A 20869-nucleotide genomic window follows, 5' to 3' on the forward strand; every position below is an offset into this window, starting at 1 on the left:
AGCTTCTTGTTAAACAAATCAAATTTTACAGACATTTATGAATTGACACATGTTTTTGTTATAATCCACTTATTTCCTATGTCCAATGTTTTTGATGCACAATTTACTCAGTTAGGAATATCAGACTCCGCAGTTGCTGTGGTGAGATGATGGTGCAAGGGCAATTTCTTGTGCTTGTATACGTGATTGCAACAAATAATAAACCTGGCCCAAGCAGAAGCTGGTCAAAGTTAATGTAATCCAACTTGTTCTTTGTAACTTTCTGGGCAAGTGGGATTCAAACACAAGTATAAAACATGATAAAAAATATGAGCAATAAAACCTCAGTTTCCCAAAGTGCTTTATCATCTATGTCAGCGATGGCAGCCTCGCCAACGCTCTGCCCGTTTTGTCTTTTATGTTATTTTTTAGTGTGTTTTAAAAGTATGTGTTAATGTTCTCTCGTTTTGTTTTGTGGGGGTGGGGGAGGAGGGGGTCAAGGGAAACATTTTTCCCCAATCTCTTACCTTGCTGGAGATGCGATTGTTTACCGGATCGTATCTCCGGTCACTCTGCGGCCTAACATCATGGAGCTGGCAGCCTTACTCGAGACTGACTTTGAGCCCCACCTTGGGGCTGTGAACTTACCATCAGAGCCTGTGATCACATATCTGGGATCGGCGCTCCAACTGTGGCCTACGGATTCCAACATCGAGAAGCTCGCAGTCTCAGGTAGAGGCTGATATCGGGAAGCTCCAGTGGCAGAAGGTTTCAACCAGCCGGGACCCAGGGTGGATCGCCCGGCACAGGGGAGCTGAGATTGCCCCTGATGCAGGAGCTTGATCGCCCTGACATGGAGGGCCCGCCGCTGGCTATGGGAGTCAAGATCGTTTCGTCAACGGATGGCTCGAGGCCCCCAATCGCAGCAAAACAAAGAAGGGAAGAGATTTAACTTTTTTTCGTCTTCCATCAGTGAGGATGTGGAGGAGTCACTGCGATGGATGTTTATGTTAAAATGTATTTTGTGTGTTTTGTTGCTTTTTAGTGGTATGACTGTACGGCAAATCAAATTCCTCACATGTTGATAAACATATTTGGCTATTATGATTATGAAAACTATCAAAGGTTAATCATTGTTGTGGGAAATAGTCAGATCAATGGGCTGTAGACTGTTTTTGTTTTTTAAATAGTGCCCAAGGAGACTTCACATCCATCTTTGAATGTTCCAACAATGCAATAATCACACAATCTTTCCCCAAGAAATAAAACAAACAATGTCCACATGTTAGCAAGAACAAAAGCACAACATTATAGTACCAAGTAACCCTTTATTAAAACAAATGCTTGGTCTCCAACTTTAAAATGAAGAATCCCCATCCAGTTCTGAATCCAACCAGAGCCTGACACAGGGAAACGTAGAGTCTGAAGAAGGGTCTCGACCCAAAACATCACCCATTCTTTCTCTCCAGAGAAGTTACTCCAGCATTTTGTTTCTATCACAGGAAAAGTTGGAGTGGGCAGTGGAAGAATAAACAGAAATGTGGCCAAAATAAATAAAAAAGTCTACAGGCCCTTTATAAATAAATGTTATAAAGGGTCTGCAGGCTCTTACATTTACTGCATTGAACTTTAATCCCCTGACCCTAAGGCACAGTGCCTATTAAACCACATTACAAGCATTGCATGTATACATTTCCTTATGAATATGTATTTACCCCCATTATGACACAGCTTTAGGATGCTCGCGCCTCCTCAAAGGACAACAAGGTTTAATCCTTCCAGCGCCAGAAAGAGTAAAAGAATAGTCAGATGTCAAGTATGGCACCTCTCCTGTCACGCCAGCCTGAAAAGGAAACAAAACAGTCAGGAACAGGGTTTGAAAAAAATCTCCTGGGACATCACTTCCAGGCTCAAGACTATTCTAGGGCTGCTTCACAATATAATTGCATTATCACCAAACACCTGCTTCCATAGCTTCTGCCCATTCTTTGTCCCTTCAGTGAATGACAGCAGTAGTGTTGGGGGATTAAGGGCAGAGGGAGGGGGGGGGGGGGGGGGTAACCCAAAGTAGAAATGTTAGTGTCCCTCCAACAATACTCATCTCACTTTCTGTTCGAGTCCAAACTCTTCCCCGGCACAGAAGTTTATAAAGCTTCGTAATCCTTTCCATCTAAACTCTCAAGTCCCACATGTAGAATGTGAATTATCTTTCCCGCAGGATCACGGCAGACCCTTCCCCAAATAAGAGATCCCTTTATCACTACAGTGATATACCATCATTCGTTTACTACTTCACCAGCCCTTGTAATGACAGACCAATCATACATAGCATCACACAATCAGTCCCACCCAATAGTTAGTTATTACACATCTCCAACATGTACCAGAAGCACATAATGTACCCCACCCACTATATTATTTAATCATAATCAATTATGTATGACTGTATTCAAAGCAATAATTTGATACCGAAGCATCAAAAATCTCAGCATTAGCTTTCAAGTTTTCTTGCATACCAGAATGACGAATGAAGTAGACTCATTACTATCCAAAACAAGTGTGGATACTTACTGCACAGCCAAGTGACCATTTACACTTCACTCCATGGGCAAAATCTTACCTGATTTCTGAAGACAGAATTGGGGATGGTGACTGCACCCACAAGCAAACAATTAACCTGCTTCAGTTTCGCTACAGGAATGGAAGTCAGTATGTAATACAATCTCCTTTCCAGATTAATTCCACGAATGATTCCTATGGAGAGGGGATCTAAAATTACTCAAATGCACACCATCCAGATTTCTAAAGTCCAAGTTGTGCCTAACTTTGTCTGTCCACATTATTGCGGTTCTGTATCGCATAATTACAGAACATAAATGACTCGAAGAAGGGTGACAGTCAAACAGTAGGACAGCTGTGGAGAAATATATTTTAGCCTCCACTCCAAGAATGCCAGGAAACAAGATTTAAAGCCACATTAGGGCAGAATGGTACTGAGGGTCAACATCAAATGCAAAATTGGTTGAAATAGCTAATTTATGCAAGACCCTTGTATTCCAGTGTGCTCCAGGGTGTAACCTTTCAGGAGAGGCCAGTCCCTGGCTGCTTGTGCCGGGGCCAAAGCACAATACCTTTATGACCATAATTGATCCGCTGTTGGAAACACTTTGACAGACTGTGCCTCTGTCTTCATACTCAATGACTACCGATCCTGCCCAATACCTGGCAACATTAGAGTGCTGTGAAATATTTTAACAATGTCAGTTAATTTCTTAAAAGTTTGAATACTTGCCCTGATTTTTGCATGCCCTTGAAGTATAATCCCCCTATCTTGTAAATGCAATTTCATGGAAAGATTCAACAATAATTTATTCTAATTCATCACTTTTTTATTAAATCAAATTCAGCATTAACGATTATTTCATGACTAAGGCCTAAATACCCGACTTTGGTTTACCTCGAAGTTTGAGCTAGTTTAAAAGGGAATGTCAGGCATATTGGCATCAACCTGTATCAGTTTGGTAACATGGCTTACCAAGTTTGTTCCGGGTTCAGAGCTCTGACCCCAGCTGGAAAACCTAGAAAGCATTGGCACGCTGCTTGAAAATGAATGTATTTGTGAGGCTCATAATCTGCAACAGGAGAAGTGACCCTGCTGAATAAATAAGTTCTTTAGTAACTTGTCAGTTTCTTTGTTGAACTAAATTAAGGCGCATGTTGCAATCAAAAGCGCTTGAACAATTGGTTGGGAAGAAAGCCAAACAATTTCCAGCTCCAGGCATCAGAGATTTGGAACCAAGCCGGAGGTAACATGGACATATCATTTGAGCCCATGTCTGATTCCAATGCCCACAAAGCCCAATGCGCCTCCACCATTCACTCGTCAGGTCCCTGGATTGTTTGGTGTGCGAGGACAGTCTGTGCGCTCAATGGCCAAGAGATTCTACTGGGACACTCATAAAAGTAAATGGATGTCTAAGTGCATTGGTCCATCTTTCAATAACATGTACCGAAGTAGCTGTAAGATTTGCAGTTAACAGCACTCATTGTATCAAGTTCCACCAGCAGTTTTGGTAGCAACACCCTCATCAGATAATCAATATCAGACACCAGAGCAGAAACTTACACTGAACTGCTCCACCATGCTGAAAGACTTACTCATTTTCATAGGCTGCCACTTGCAGAAAACATTTCGCTCTAACCCTTTCAACCAACTCACATTAAAACATATTCACAGTGATCTGGTGAATACTCCTCTAATAATAAATATCACATTTAGGGAGAAATACTGCCAGATTTAACAACAGTGAATATATTTCATCATTGTCTGTACAAAAAAGTGACTTGATGGTCTGAATCTATCCACAGATACATGATTAATGAATCAGAGCTGATCATTCAAATTAACCACTGGTGGTTATCCTAAACCAAGCTCCATAAAACAGTAAAGCTTTCATCCTCTCTTCTGATGACTTGGTGGAATTGGATTGTGAATAGTACATTTTGCCCTGTAGTATATGATGTGACACAAGACTCCTTTAACACTTACCAACACCAAAGCAATCACATATTGGAGACTGAGAGAGTAATACGGGTCCATCTGCATGGGTCTTGACACCACCTGGTATTCTGCACAGACCCACCAAACTAGCATTGACTGCATACAAGATATGTGTGGGTGTCACATCACAGTGCAACACATGTAGAACGACTGCATTAAATGGCACCTGCAAAAAAAAAACAAAAAACATCAATTTATAGAATAAAAGGTTTATTGACATCTTAGACTACCGAGATAACTCCCACCACCACTCAGAGCATGACTTTTAACATGAATCACACCTGGAATGCAAAACTATTCTTCCTTTTTTTGAGAGGGAAAGCAATGAAGATTATATCTCTAGCGCCTCAAGAAGGATGGAAAAGTTCTTTGACACTGGTAACAGATGATTCAGGACCACCATTGTGATGGCTATCCATGCAGTTATCCCTCTGCAGTTTACTGTGCGATTTACTTTGTCACCTAACAGTTCATCAATAAACTGGCACTGCAGAGCATCATAGTCGATGGACTGCCCTGAAGTCCACATTCATTATTTGCAAAGAGACTCATGGCTTCAGTGCAGGAAAACAATAAGTCTGGTTCAACAGGAACCAGAAGCGAACTGCTTTGCCCTAATTTCTACAAATAGAGCTTTTCCATATTGCATGTTCCGAAGAATGGTCATCCATCTGAAATGTTGGCTCTGTTTCTCCCTGCTCGACCTGCTGAATATTTGCCAGCATTTACTGTTTCATTAAAGGACAATGCCATGTTCACCTTCCTAAATTTCCCATTGAAGGATCAGATTAGATTATCCATTCCATAATTCCTGTGCAGTTTATTGGAAATTCACAATATTAAGTCCCCAAAAGCAAAATAAACAGATTACACAGGTAAATGCAGCCTAAATGAAAAATTAAAAAGTACCTACTCTGTGAAGCTTCAAATGTTGAGTTGACAGAAATAAGCAAAAAAGAATTTAAGGAATGGCACTTACCTGATATGGCAACATACTGTGCAAGGATAAGGGGTGGCGGATGTCCAATGACTGCAGGTGGCTGAAAGAACCCAGAAGAGCCAAATCTCTCAGCACATTGCTGCGGGATTTTCTGGTGGGAAAAAAATATTATTAGTGGCTTTGAAGAGGTGTCAGGACAGGGAGGTTACACAGAAAAGCTGGAGAAACTCAGCGGGTGCAGCAGCATCTATGGAGCGAAGGAAATAGGCAACGTTTCGGGCCGAAACCTCTTTAACACTGTCAGGACAGGGAGTCTCCATTGCATCCAACACAGCTCTATTATATCAGGCATCAAATATTGGGACAACAAAACAATACTCGCAGAACAAATAAAGGTAAGGCTCAGGGCCAAGCTCAGGGACCTTAAAATTTCAAACAATTTTGATAACAAGGCTACTTGCACTTGTGGGGAAGAGAAAAAATGAAAAGTCAATGCAAGAGATAATAAATTGTGAGAAATTAACAAAGCTGTTTTAGATTGTTTAAAAAAAATTGACATCAAAGAGAGTGGCGAGGCTAACAGTATAAATACATAAATTAAAAAAAAAAAGCTTGATAAACACTAGGGTAAACACTAGGCATTTATAGAAGCTGATATGTAGTAAACCTTTGTTATAATGGACCATTGAGGGGGGGGAGGGGGAAGAATGGTGTCCATAATTGCCGTTTGTCCACTGTAACCAAGTAAGTTATTATCATTGTATGTGTAGTAGAATCAAAAAATTACAGTTGCTGGTTAATGCACAAATGGACACAAACTGCTAGATGGAGTAATTCAGTAGCCTAGGCAGCATCTCTAGACAATGTAAATAGGTGATATTTTGGATCGAGACCCTTCTTCAGATTCTCGGTCTGGAATTGGACCTGAAATCCAGGTGAATTAACTGCCCCGGCCTGCAGGTGGCTGAGGGAGGGGTGGCTGCGAGCGGAGTCAATGGTCGCGGCCAGTGTGTTGGCAGTGGCGGCAGAAGGCACGGCTTAAAAGCGGCCAAGGTATGTGTGTTGGCCAGCAGTGGCGGGAGAAGGCACGGCTTAAAAGCGGCCAAGGTATGCGTGTTGGTTAGCAGTGGCGGGAGAAGGTCCGGTCTGGAAGTGGCGTAGGCGGCTGGCTCTGCAAATGGTCGTCGCGGCCGTGCGAGACGGGGACAGCACGGGTGGCTGGGGCTGTGAGCGCTGAGGTTAGCCTGCACTGCAAGCGGCCAGGGAGGTAGTGCGGGTGGCCGATGCTGTGAGCGGCAGGGGAGGTGCACGATCAGCTGTTGATATGTCCATCCGCTAAAACCAAAATTTGTTCTAAACAGGTTATTTAAACTAGACCTTACTGTAGTCAGAAAATGAAGGATGGATGGAAGCCTAAATACAACATAAATCCTGGTCCATATTAGTTGAAGCAAATGTCTAATTTCTATGCTGAATAATCTACGAGAGTTGTGACCATATATCTGTACTTGAAATGAGATCACCTAATCGCCACATCCCGAGTTATGCATCCCCCTCGCCGAAATGCATCCTCCTCATCCATACATGTATTCACTCACAAAATATTCACATTTTCCATTGCACAAAGACAAGAAGTGGGTAGGGGACTTGTATATGAAAATAACCACAAATATATCTCTGTGTAAAAATAGTTTATGTAAAAAGGAGGAAGTTGGAGGTTTCTTGGAATCAGTTCCTTTTATCCTTGTGGGTGGTATAGAGGAAGCTTGGCCAGTTTCTCTTGTGCAGTATACAGCGAGTACTCTGTGCAATTAGTATACACTGTTCACTGGTCATCTATCTGAAATGTTGATTCTGTTTCTCCCTTCATAGAGATTGCTTGACCTGCTGAATATTGGGAGGGAACAGACACTTGTATCCCTGTTAGGTGTTTAGAGTAATAGGAGATATTAACATAACATAGTTATACTTACGAACATCTTCCATCTTCCACTCCAGGAAACTCAGAATGAATGCACATCCATTTGTGTCCCTGGAGTCCCACGTGCATTTGCATCTCCTCATCTGAAGATGAGGAGTTTGAGGACAATTTGAGGTTCGCGGGCTTTTGCTGAATTTGGTGTTTCCCCTTGGTCTGCCACCCTGCAGCTGTCTGCACAAAGTCCGCTGTCAGAAGCACAAAGTCTTGGCTCCCCCTCGTGGCGACCAGCTGTACCACATGGGTTGGTGCCAAAAAACGGATCAGATCAATCAAAACAGACAAGCCAAATCCTATCAAAGAAGAAGGGAGACAGGTACTGGTCAAGATCAGGTGGATGTGACAGAGACCGATTGAGGCTAAATGCGTGTGTATAAAATGGCATGATTTTGATCCGGGACTTTTCCCAAAATGTATGATGACCCGTATAAATGAATTCAATATTGTTCCTCTAATAACACAATCGCCATTCTGTAATCATTCAAATTTATCAAAGTGATTAATTTACTGTAAAAAAGTTATATTAAATTTAAAAGTTATATTAAATTTAAACTGCAAAATCAAAATAATGAGCAAAAGGAATAGACAGTGGAGTTACCAAAATATACTCTTGTATTCATTTTTTCAAAACCATTCTCCAGCTTAGTTTTAAAATGACTGTTGAAGATGACAATTGTGGCAGGAGATGACATAACTGCAAAATACATTTAGCTCCTGAAACGATCTGACATGAGACAATATCTTGCAGATAATGGTTTGCCATTTATTCTAACAATAATGGGAAGCATCATTTAGCCAATGTTGCCAACTACATGGGACAAACTAGAACTGCGCGTACTATATCATATTAAACTGTCTCATATTAAATAGGTTAATTATGCAAATCATTATCTCAGGTGCTGTTAGTCTGGGTTGAGAATTTCTACATTCTCGTGCTATTTCTGGGAAACAAGGGCTAACAATATATCAAAGAATATTCACTTCATGTGTAAATGGAAGGCTGTGGTACCTATGGAATGTATACTCCAGTATGCGGTGGGAGTGGGATTTAATTAATGGAAATAAAGCAATCTTAGTATCCAGGTTTCTGAATGGCAGTGGTGTAGAAGGTAGTGCTATTGTTCCATGTGGACAGCAAACCTGGGCTTGATCCTGACCAGCATTCGGAGCTTGGCTTTCTCCCTGTGACTGTGCAGGTTTCCTCTGGGGACTCCAGTTTCTTCAACATCCCAAGAAGATGGTTGGTAGGTTATCCTTTGTTTCATTAAGTAAAATAATCTATGTTTAAGAAGGAACTGCAGATGCTGGAAAACCGAAGGTAGACAAAAATGCTGGAGAAACTCGGCGGGTGAGGCAGCATCTATGGAGCGAAGGAAATACGCAACGTTTCGGGTCGAAACCCATCTTCAGATAATAATCTAAGTGCAGTTTTTGGCAAGTCAGTGAGAAACTGGGAAATAAGTGGAGGATTATTCTGAGAGGAAGCAAAGATTTGAGAAGCCTAATGGCCGCTTTCTGCAGTGTGAGAACATTTTAAAACGTATGAACATGACTTAAAAGGGCCAAATGACACTTAATCATCTATACTCGATTGTATTGTAAGGTTTCTGACCTTTGAACCAGCCCATGGTATTTATGACTAGTGGAGCCTCTTTCTTGTACTCTGCAAAGAGGTACCTCACAATGTTCATATATCGATCTGGGTGTTGATCACAGAGCACATTACCATAATACACCATCTTGCGCGGTTCACACTGATGCATGTAAGGAGGACCTATTAAAAGATAAAGGAATTAAACACAATGTGGGAAAAGAAAGGAGAATGTGCATGACAGTAGGCAGAGAAATTATAGTCTTATAATTATAGAAATGACTAAGTGCAAGCATGAGAGTGCAAGATCATGCGTGTGTCAGGAACTGGAGTAAAGGGTGGGAGTAAAAGTGGTGAGTGACGAGCAAAGAATTTGCATGCACAAAAAGTCAACTTCATCCTCCATCACAGCAAGAACAAAAGCAGATTCCTTGTTTTTTTGTGTTAAAACTAAACCGTAACATTATCTTCTCCCCGGATGTTTAGCTTTAGCATGCTCCATTTTTTTTTTTAAGTCATTATATTCCAAAGGTTACCTGCATCAACATTGTTCAGTTGTATACTTACTGAAAATAGGCTTTGTCACCAAGTTTAGTGCCATGCAGCCAGGGGGACTAAATTCCGTCTGACCTACGTCAAGTTCGAGAAATTCTACACATGGAATGCTGTGGGAGAGATAATTAAATGATGATAACGTTTCTCTGCTATCACCTCAGGTAGATAAAATTCATAAACCGGACAACAGCTTGAGAAAAGATAGTGTATTATAATAAATCACTTAGCCACCAGTGCCCATTCAACATGAAACACGCCACCAATCTATGTGGATCAGTCACAGTCATTAGATCATTTTTGCAGTTAAAACATTCACATTCTAAATATGGGGAAATGTAATATTCCCCATCATTGAAAAGTTAATGCAAGGTGTAATAAAACTTACTGATTCAGAAGCGAGTTCATGAGATGTCTGTTAAAGGTTGACTTCCCTACATTCTTTCCTCCACATGTCAAGATGACAGGATACCCATTGTCATCTTCTAAAATGAAACCATATATGCATTACACACTGTAACACAACTTAATCATATTAACACCATGACTGGAATAGAAGTACACCACTCAGTTCCAATTCAATAGCAGCAAACATGATTACAACCTCCCCATTCCTGTAATCCCCTGGTAACCTTTTGTCACCTACTTGTTATGAATCAAAGCGCTGGAGGAACTCAGTGGGTCAGGCTGAATTCGGCCAGCATTTCGTATTTTGCTCAAAATTCCAGCATCAGCAGTTTCTTGTGTCTCCTCTTTATTGAAACATTTAAGGACTAAGGTCTCAGAAAAATAAACATCCTTTTCACAACCATATTACCTAATCCTCAGGATCTTGCATGCTTTAAATAGAGTCCCCTCTCATTTTTCTATACTCTAGCATATGCTAGTCTCGACTCGCCAACCTTTCCTCATTCAATAACCTGTCTATTCCACGTATCCGTTTTCCACGATTACTTCCAATACATTTATACCCTTCCTTAAATAGAGACCAATACTGTACATTGATCTCCAGATGTGATTTCAGCAATGTCCTATATATATGAATCATAACCATAGTTCTATATTTTAATTTCCCTTGCAATAAATGAAAACATGTTAGTTTTCCCAATTATTTGCTGTACGTGCATTTCAGTATTCGAAAGTTTAGATAATATACTTTATTTTTTGTGTCAAAATAGAGTGCTTCACTTTTTTTGCAGATAATAACCTGCGCAGGCAGTGAAGAAAGCTAATGGCATGTTGGCCTTCATTGTGAGAGGATTTGAGTTTAGGAGCAAGGAGGTCCTATTGCAGCTGCACAGGGCCCTGGTGAGACTGTACCTCGAGTATTGTGTGCAATTTTGGTCTCCTAATATGAGGAAGGGCATTATTGCTATTGAGGGAGTGCAGCGCAGGTTCACCAGGTTAATTCCCGGAATGTTAGAACTGACATGTGATGAAAGAATGGGTCGATTAGGCTTGTATTCACTGTAATTTGGAAGGCTGAGAGGGGATTTTATAGAAACATATAAAATTCTTAAAGGAATGGACAGGCTAGATGCAGGAAAAATGTTGCCGATGTTGGGGGAGTCCAGAACCAGGGTCACAGTTTAAGAATAAGGCGTAGGCCATTTAGGACTGAGATGAGGAAAAACATTCATCCAGATTTGTGAATCTGTGGAATTCCCTGCCACAGAAGGCGGTGGAGGCTCAACTCTACAGAACATTTTTTTCATTATTTATTATGTAAAGAGTGTTTAGATTTGTTTGGTTGTTTTGTTGTTTGTCTTTTGCACAAAAATCCGCGAGCATTGCCACTTTCATTTCACTGCACATCTCGTATGTGTATGTGACAAATAAACTTGACTTGACTTGACTTGACGGCCAATTCACTGGATGTTTTCAAGAGAGTTAGATTTAGCTCTTAGGGCTAAAGGAATCAAGGGATACGAGGAAAAAGCAGGAACGGGATACTGATTTTAGATGATCAGCCATGATCATATTAAATGGCAATGCTGGCTTAAAGGGCTGAATGGTCTAATCCAGCACCTATTTTATGTTTAAGCAACTGTCATTAGTATAGAGAGGCATGATGTTGGCATGACGTGAGCGGTAATAGAGCCTGTATTCACACTGTAGAACTCTCTGGTGAATGCCTGTGTAAAGCAATGATATAACAAGGGCAGCAGAAACACTAAATCTTCATACTTGCCATGTTCCAAATCCTTCCTCCATCAACATCAAGTCCCCAATGCTTACCAAGACACGTCTTTACAAGTTCCTGCACAGTGGCCGTCCAGCTTTCGGACATATTCATCCCCTGATCATCGGGAAGAACAACTACCCCAATAGACGCCAATGCTGCGCATTCATTGAATGCAACTTTCCCAGAAATCATCCCTTTCTGAAAGGTAAGAGTCCAAAAAATAAATTAAATTCACTGTATAATTTGATACAGAAATGTTAAACTATACTCAGTAAACTAAACTGCATCAGGAATAATGGTTTGACTATCTGCAATAAATGGATAAAGGCCAATCATGAGATATAATACCACAACGAAGACTCTCAGCACCAAATAAATGAATGAGCGGCTCATTGCAGTTTCAGCAATTCTCAAGAGCAATAGCCTAATTTGCTCACAGCACCCAAGTAATCCTCGACCATCTTCAAATCCCAATACAACATCTGTTCCTCATGTTGACATTTTATAAAACTGCTCAAGTATCTCTGACAGACATTGGAAGTAATGGAGGTATGTTTCGCTCGGACCCTATAATAAATTAATCATATTCATTCTGTATGATGAAGCTTTCTATGGCTAATATTGTACATTGTCTTTTACGACAGTGACCACACTTTAATAAAAATTGGCAATAAAGTATTTTGGAATGTTCAAAAAACTGGCAAGCTGTTTATTTTCTTACATCAGTATTATCCCTAATTTACCATTCCAATTTATTTTAAATGTCTCTCAATCTTCAATTGCATCTAGTCATATTGATCTTATTTTATTCAGATGAGTAAATAACAAACAACGGTTAGCATTTGAAAGCCTATTTTAAAGGCTGCTCGGACAGAGATCTGCAGTTTTCAGTACAAACTAATACATAACACAACCTCAGTGTTGTAGGCAGCCCTACATTTATCCACAGAACAAGAGTCACTCGACAGTGATAACACCCTGGACACTCACAAACACATGCACTAAACCCAGACAGCATTCTTTGGATGTGGTTGTAAATCTTATAAACCACTCACTGAATGTGATGCAAATATTTCCTTGTAGTCAGAGATGTTGGACAGAAAGAGTGTTTCTGGGCTATCAAGATGCTCCAACAGCAGGACTGAGCTCGAAGATGTTACCTCCTTCATCAAAATATGTCTTGAAGCTGCAATAAATACAGAGATTAGGAGCACAACACCAAAATACCCCCATTAGCAATCCTAAACTAAAATGCGAGTGTTAGACATACTCAGCAAGTCCAGCAGCATTTTTCAGAGAGAAACAGAGTCCATGTTTTAGGTTGATGACCTTTTTATCAGAACCTGAATTCAGCTAGAAAAATTAGGGAAGCGATTTCAGCTTGGCAAACCCTCTCATTCCATCCCAACAAACACATCTAGGACAGATACCAAATGGGTCAGATAAAGAGTAAAGCACTGTCAATATATTTTAGGTAGACAAAAATGCTGGAGAAACTCAGCTGGGTGCGGCAGCATCTATGGAGCGAAGGAAATAGGCAACGCTTCAGGTCGAAACCCTTCTTCAGACTATATTTTAAATGTCCTTAAACTTCACAAAAAGAATGCAAACCTTGTTTTGTTTTACTTTTTATACCGTTTGGTAGCCTTCCTGGGTATCTATTTACGGCCATTACTAGTTGTCACAATAAAAGGTGCAGAATTTAGAAAAGTGTAAATCCCAGTATTATTAAAAACACTCCCAATTTTATTCTACAACAATTTCTGCTTATATGCACCCTTGCATCTTTACAGGAACATTATCAAACACAAAAGCTGCCAAGAGTAATTAAGATAATAGGTCAATATTAAGAGGTGACTTTTAAAATATTTTTTTAAAGAAGGAAACGAAACAGAGGGAGGAAAAATCCAAACCAAGATGTTTGTTAGTTGCAGAGTTGGGCACTCACACTGTAATTACATTCAGCCCAAGTGGATAAGACAGATAGTTGGGAAAAAAATTACAGAAATATGGAGGAATGAGACCACAGCAGGATTTAGAAACCCGAATAAAGATTTTAAAGGAAGAGAGACACAAAATGCTGGAGTAACTCAGCGGGACAGGCAGCATCTCTGGTGAGATGGAATGGGTGGTGTTTCTGGTCGAGAGAAGGGTCTTGACCCGAAACGCCACCCATTGCTTCTCTCCCGAGATGCTGCCTGTCCCGCTGAGTTACTTCAGCATTTTGTGTCTATCTTTGGTCTAAACCAGCATCTGCAGTTCCTTCCTCCATATTTTAAAGGCAAGGTGTTATTTAACCAGGAGATAGTATGCTTGAGTATGGGTAAACAGAAGTTGATCCAAGTTAGGACATGGGCAACAACGTTTTCAGTGACCTCAAGTTCAGTGAGTGCAGAATGAGAAAGGCCATCCAGGGGTGTGCTGGAAACTTACATTTCAGCTTTGCTAAAGCCATCAGACAAGGCCCTTACAACTTGCAATAGGAATAAATTCCTACATACCCCGTGTACCACGCACCATCCTCTTGCTACACAAATGGTACAATAGACATTTGATGCATCTGGTCTAACAACTAGTATTCCTTTCCATGGATCCCAGATCCTCACCTGCTGCTACATGGTGTCGTAGAACTGATTTCACTTCCATTTTCATCTCACGCTTCGTCAGGCCTGGTTTACAATGAGGCAGAGCCTCGATGCTCAGCGCAGCATGTGTTGGTAAAGAGTACAGATGGTATGTGGGCTGCCCCTCTCTAATTGTAAACCCAAATACCTGGACACTCCCATACAGGCATGTTACTTGACATCTTCCTCGAAAAGTCAGTATCTGTGTAAATTAAAGCAACAGTGACAAGCCAAATTGAAATTCATGGTAAAAACGTGTCTTTCACTCTCAACAAGGATCACATGACATAATGTCTTATAACAGTCAATCTCTGGGCTCACAAAGAAAAAAACAACATTGGTAAAGAGCAACAAAAAGACCAGTGAGTCAATACTTCAAGGCTGGGGTGGGGGGGGAATGATGGATTTGTAGCCAAGTTTGCAGATGACATGATAATATGTGGAGGGAAAGATGGAGTTCTCCTTATTGCGTATGGCGTGCACAGCCTAAAGTTGTAGGACAACTTGTTCTATTTGATCTTATTTGATTGTGCACGTCGGTTTGATTGCATTCGGCGAAACAGGGCGGACCTCGTGAAGGTTGCAATCTTCCACCCCAAAGATGGAGTTGAGGAAGCAGGGAGTCTGCAGAAGAAATTGGATAGGTTTTGGAGGGTGAACAAGGAAGTGGTGAATGGAATACAGCATAGCAAAGTGAACTATCGTGCACTTTGGTGGAAGGGCTAAAGGTGTAGACTATTATTTAAACGGGAAAATAATTCAGAAATCAGAGGGGCAAAGGGACTTGGAGGTGCTGTTGCAGGATTTGCAAAAGATTAATTTACAGGTTGAGTCAGTAGTACAGAAGGCAAATGCAATGTTAGCATTCATTTTAAGATGACCAGAATATACATGCAAGGATGTAAAGCTGAGATTTTATAAGGTGCTGGTCAGACCATATTTGGAATATTGACTGCAGTTTTGGGTTCCATATCCGAGGAAGGAAGTGCTGGCATTGGAGAGGGTTCAGAGGTTTTGCACTCAGAGGTTTTGCACTCAGTGGGTGAGGCAGCAATCTATGGAGAGGAGGAATAGGCGACGTTTCGGGTCGAGACCCTTCTTCAGACTGATGTCTGGGGAGGGGGGAAGAAAGGAAGAAGCGGAGACAGTAGGCATGTGGGAGAGCTGGGAAGGGGATAGGAAGGAGAAAGCAAGGACTACCTGAAATTGGAGGTGAATAAAAGGACGTTCCTTTAGAACGGAGATGAGGACGAATTTCTTTAGCTATATGGTGGTGAATCTGTGTAATTCATTGCCACAGAAAGCTGTGGAGGCCAAGTAATTGGGTATTTTTAAAACAGAGATTGATAGATTGCTGATTAGGAAGGGCATCAAAATTTACAGGGAGAAAGCGAGAGAATGGAATTGAGAGAGAAAAATAGACCAGTCATGATCAAGTGGCAGAGCACACTCTATGAGGCGAATGGTTTAATGCTGCTACTGTCTCTTATGATCTCAGTGTTGCAGAGCACCAGTTCCAGAGGCTAAGAACAATGTTCGCAATGGGGTAGAGGCGAGTCAGACAGTACACTAGCTTTTAAAAGGACTGTTCAGAAGTCTGATAATTCAACACCGCATGAAGGGCGAGGGGCTGAAGGAGCAAGGAGCAAAACAAAACTCTTTAATACCTGTGATGGTGACATGAGGACTATACTTTGTTCATTCCCAGTGTTAATTGCAGTGAAACAAAATCTTGCATTGACTTCAGAGGATGCAGTGCCATTGTCAACAAGATCTTCAAATGGTTCACCATTGAGCCCACCATTAATTGTAAACAAGCCGGCATTCAAACACTGTTGCTCGATTCCTTCCTCTTTCTCCTCAGTTCCATTTGCCTGCTCTATTAAAGTCCTGCTCTTTTTTAATGAAATGTTGACCTTTTCCTCCAAGTTTTGAGACGGGGGCTCAGTTTTATTTTCTTCCTTGTGTAGTTCACCAGTATTTGATTGCAGATTTTCATCATCCTCACACTTTTCTTTGGCACTTTCCCATTCAACGGCATTTATTGTGTTGTGTCTGAGGCGTGGTCTCTTCATTCTGCGGCGACAGGGGGCAAGTAAGCAGCAACGTCGCGTGAGCACGCTCAGCTGCTTGGCTCCTGAAACATCAGTCAGTACCAACATGGTCTTGCGCTTCCACCTGCGGCGCCGAGCTACTGTGGGAACAGACTGGCTCAAACACATCCCCGCTGGATTAGTGACTCTCATCTTTTGTTAGTTTCAGCACGATCCAACTGCTTGAGAGGAGAAATAACATATTTTAAAAATCAGTAATTATTCAGCTTTCTGGTGCGTGTCTGAGTATTCAATGTGGGTGATTGACAGATCTGACAGAATGATTACATAGAAATGCAGAACCAAGAAAACGTAACGCCACATCTCTTAAAATCCTTCTGTTTTAATCTGTTATTTTTAATTATTTGCAACAGTAATTAACCTGGTTTCAAATATTTGTTTTTGATTGCTGTCATTCAACTCTACTACCTTCTCTAAATCCATCTCTACATTTAATCAGTTTTCTCTTCCAAAACTCCATTCCCTTAGTATTCCAGCCAGCTCTGAAACCTGCTTAGTGCTCAAGGTAGTGACTTTATGCAACAGGCAATCTATAATGTGCCTACAATTAAAAGCACCGTACAATTGTTAGTAACTCTATACACCTTGATAATCCCCTAATGCACATTGCAATAAATTCCAATTATTCCTTGCTCCTATTCCTCACCTCAATCAAAAACATTTTCATATCTTGAAAACATTTACAGCAACAACCATGTTCATTTCCCCAAACCTATTCTCTCATTGCATATAACCATTTCATACCCAGTTAAGGTAGATAAAAGTGCTGGAGAAACTCAGCGGATGGAGCAGCATCGATGGAGCGAAGGAAATAGGCAACATTTCGGGCCGAAACCCTTCTTCAGACTGATCATACCCAGTTAATCCTCATAACCCTTTTCTTTATATTCTCTCCACTATGTCTCAATGTGCATTGTCTGCCAAAGCAAACTGCAAGCACACTTCACAACTCAGTACCCACAACCCACCAAAACCAACTATTTGGCCGGGTGCATTTCTATTGAGTTCTTTGAGCATGTGACAAGCATTGGATTTTCAGAAGGCTTTCAATGAAGTCCTACATAGGAAATTGGTTATCAGTACACTTAGTTGCAATATTGTGACAGACCGAATAGAACCAAATGGATCTTTCTCGGTTTGGCATACTGTACAGTACTGCTGGGATTGATACTTATGCTCCAGCTTTTTACAATTTAAATCAATGATTTGACTGAGGGAACCAATGTCATCTTTCCTTTGCGCTGATAATACTAAATTATAAAATGTGAGCTGGGAGGAAGATGTAAAGAAGCTTCAATGAACTATAGACAAGCCTAGTAAGTTAACAAGAATTTGGCAGATGCAAAATAACGTGCCAGAATGTGAGGTTGTCTCTCGTTTACACTGCCCCTGCCCCATCGCCACATGAAACCACACTCTGCCTTGCCCTCCTACACTACACCCGTCTTCCCTCCTCTCCAACACAACACCCTCTCCCATACCTCTCGCCCAGCAGAGCTGGTCCTTACCCTCAACTTCTCCTTCAACTCCTCCCACTTTCTCCAAATCCAAGGAGTAGCTATGGGCACTCGCATGGGCCCCAGCTATGCCTACCTCCTTGTACGGTACGTCAAACAATCCCTGTTCCAGGCGTACACTAGCACTATCCCTGAACTCTATCTCCGCTACATTGATGACTGCATGCACCCATGCAGAACTCACTGACTTCATCAACTTCACAACAAATTTCCATCCTGCACTCAAATTCACTTGGACCATCTCTGACATCTCCCTACCGTTTCTAAATCTCACCGTTTCCATTACAGGAAATAGACTATTGACCAACATCTACTACAAACCTACTGACTCCCATAGATATCTTGACTACACTTCTTCCTACCATGCTTCCTGTAAAGACTCTGTCCCCTACTCCCAATTCTTCCATCAACACTGCATTTGCGCCCAGGATGAGGTGTTCCATACCAGGGCATCGGAGATTACCTCATTCTGTAGGAAACAGGGATTCCCTTCTTCCGTTATAGATGAGGCTCTCACTAGGGTCTCCTCGATATCCCACAGTTCCGCTCTTACTCCCTCTCACCACCATTCGTAACAAGGACAGAGTCCCCCTTGTCTTCACCTTCCACCCCATCAGCCGTGGCGTACAGCATATAACCCCTCCAACATTTTTGCCACCTCCAACGGGATTCCACGACTAGCCACATCTTCCCATCTCCACCCCTTTCTGTTTTCCGGAGAAATCGTTCCCTCTGAAACTACTTGGTCAACTCGTCCCTTCCCACCCAAACCACCTCCTCCCCAGGTACTCTCCCTTGCAACCGCAGGAGATGCAACACCTGTCCCTTTACCTCCCCCCTTGACTCCATCCAAGGACCCAAACCGTTTCTCCAGCGGAGGCAGAGGTTCACTTGTACCTCCTCTAAACCTCATCTACTGTATCCGCTCTTCCAAGTCAACTTCACTACATCGGCGAGACCAAGCACAGTCTCGGCGATCGTTTCACTGAACACCTCCGCTCAGTCCGTCTTAACCTACCTGATCTCCCGGTGGCTCAGCAATTCAACTCCCCCTCCCATTCCCAATCTGACCTGGTCCTCCCCCATTGTCCGAGTGAGGGCCAGCGCAAATTGGAGGAACAGCACCTCGTATTTCGCTTGGGTAGCCTACACCCCAGCAGTATGAACATTGACTTCTCTCTAACTTCAGATAGCCCTTGCTTTCTCTCTCCATCCCCTACCCAGTTCTCCCACTAGTATTACTGTCCCCGACTACATTCTAGCACTGTCCCACCCCTCCCCCCTCCCCTGACATCAGTCTGAAGCAAAGATACTGGTCTGAAGAAGGGTCTAGACCAGAAACGTCGCCCATTCCTTCGCCCCATAGATGCTGCCTCACCCGCTGAGTTTCTCCAGCATTTTGTGTCTGCCCTCTCTCACATTGCAGCAGCCATCTCCTGTACTGCAAATCTCTCGGCTCCCAGAGACTGCAATCCTTTCTAATATCCCACCCTAACTCTATTTGCCGCACACTACACCAGGTGCAGCCTCACGCTACTTTCTGCTTTCCCTTCACGCCACTAACTGTCGCCGGCGACGAACCATTCGCCCCCTTTCTCCGCGCCTCACGACTGTATAAATTTTCCAAGCCCCAGGCACTTTTATTTTAGCTTCCCGACTTTCGACAATAGACGGAATTTGAACAATACCACGATTCCAGCCCGCTCTGGCCCCGGCCCCGGTGTCCGGCTTCCAGCACCTTCCACCCCGTGCTGGCCTAACACGGCTGGTGGCGGCCAATCCACATCGCTCCCGGAATTGCTTCCGTGCGGCTCCCCCTGCTGGCGGGAGGTCGAGGCGGGACAGCGGCATCCTTCAGCAACTCACGTCCTCACATAGAAAATAGGTGCAGGAGTAGAGGCCATTCGGCCCTTCGAGCCTGCACCGCCATTCAATATGATCATGGCTGATCATCCAACTCAGTATCCTGTACCTGCCTTCTCTCCATACCCCCTGATCCCTTTAGCCACAACTAACTAACAGAGCAAACAAAATCATGAGAGACCTCTTCCACCCCTGCAACGGACTGTTCCAGCCGCTACGGTCAGGCAAACGCCTCCGTTGCCATGCTGTGAGAACGGAGAGGTTGAGAAGGAGTTTCATCCCAGAGGCAATTCGGACTGTAAACGCCTTTCTCACCAAGGACTAACTCTACAGAACGTTTTTCCTTCTATTATTTATTATGTAAAATAATATGTGTGTTATGATTGTGTTTAAATTTGTTTGGTATTTGTACCGCGAGCATTGCCACTTTCATTTCACTGCACATCTCTATGTAGCCACAACTAAACTCCCTCTTACTTATAGCCCTCTGAACTATGGCCTCAACTACCTTCTGTGGCAGAGAATTCCACAGATTCACCACTCTCTGTGTGAAAAATGTTTTTCTCATCTCGGTCCTAAAAGATTTCCCCCTTTATCCTTAAACTGTGACCCCTTGTTCTGGACTTCCCCAACATCGGGAACAATCTTCCTGCATCTAGCCTGTCCAACCCCCTAAGAATTTTGTACGTTTCTATAAGATCCCCCCTCAATCTTCTAAATTCAAGCGAGTACAAGTCGAGTCTATCCAGTCTATCCACACGATTGTTCTATCGAGATACACCATGCATCTTCTTAGAGCGAGATTCAAGAGAGTTTATTGTTATGTGTCCCTGATAGGACAATGAAATTCTTGCTTTGCTTCAGCACAACAGAACATAGTAGGCATGACTACAGACATAACCAAGTTGCAAAGAAAGGTTCTGTGCGTCCTCAAAGTCAGGCAACTAAAACTCCTGTGGCCCAGC

At 42.3% G+C, this 20869-nt stretch overlaps 1 protein-coding gene across 3 annotated transcripts; it reads right to left on the reverse strand.

Annotated features, from left to right (window-relative positions):
• Nucleotides 1–1287: 1287 nt before the first annotated feature.
• nol9 (nucleolar protein 9) lies at nucleotides 1288–19856 on the reverse strand. 3 transcript variants are annotated; one of them, XM_055659274.1, is made up of 13 exons: nucleotides 19730–19856; nucleotides 16078–16685; nucleotides 14393–14612; nucleotides 12842–12972; nucleotides 11840–11984; nucleotides 9990–10083; nucleotides 9617–9714; nucleotides 9071–9232; nucleotides 7454–7751; nucleotides 5520–5631; nucleotides 4529–4706; nucleotides 2600–2733; nucleotides 1288–1822 (listed from the first exon to the last, which is right to left on the reverse strand). In XM_055659274.1, exons 2-13 carry the CDS (start codon nucleotides 16654–16656, stop codon nucleotides 1700–1702), a joined length of 2274 nt encoding a protein of 757 aa, XP_055515249.1. In that variant the 5' UTR covers nucleotides 16657–16685; nucleotides 19730–19856; the 3' UTR covers nucleotides 1288–1699. The 3 variants fall into 3 exon arrangements, with proteins under 3 accessions (XP_055515249.1, XP_055515247.1, XP_055515248.1); XM_055659272.1 differs by having other exon boundaries at nucleotides 9990–10086; XM_055659273.1 differs by having other exon boundaries at nucleotides 9990–10086; nucleotides 16078–16682; nucleotides 19730–19752.
• Between the last annotated feature and the right edge of the window lie 1013 nt (nucleotides 19857–20869).

Source organism: Leucoraja erinacea, chromosome 30, assembly GCF_028641065.1.
Source record: "Leucoraja erinacea ecotype New England chromosome 30, Leri_hhj_1, whole genome shotgun sequence".
NCBI lineage: Eukaryota > Metazoa > Chordata > Chondrichthyes > Rajiformes > Rajidae > Leucoraja > Leucoraja erinaceus.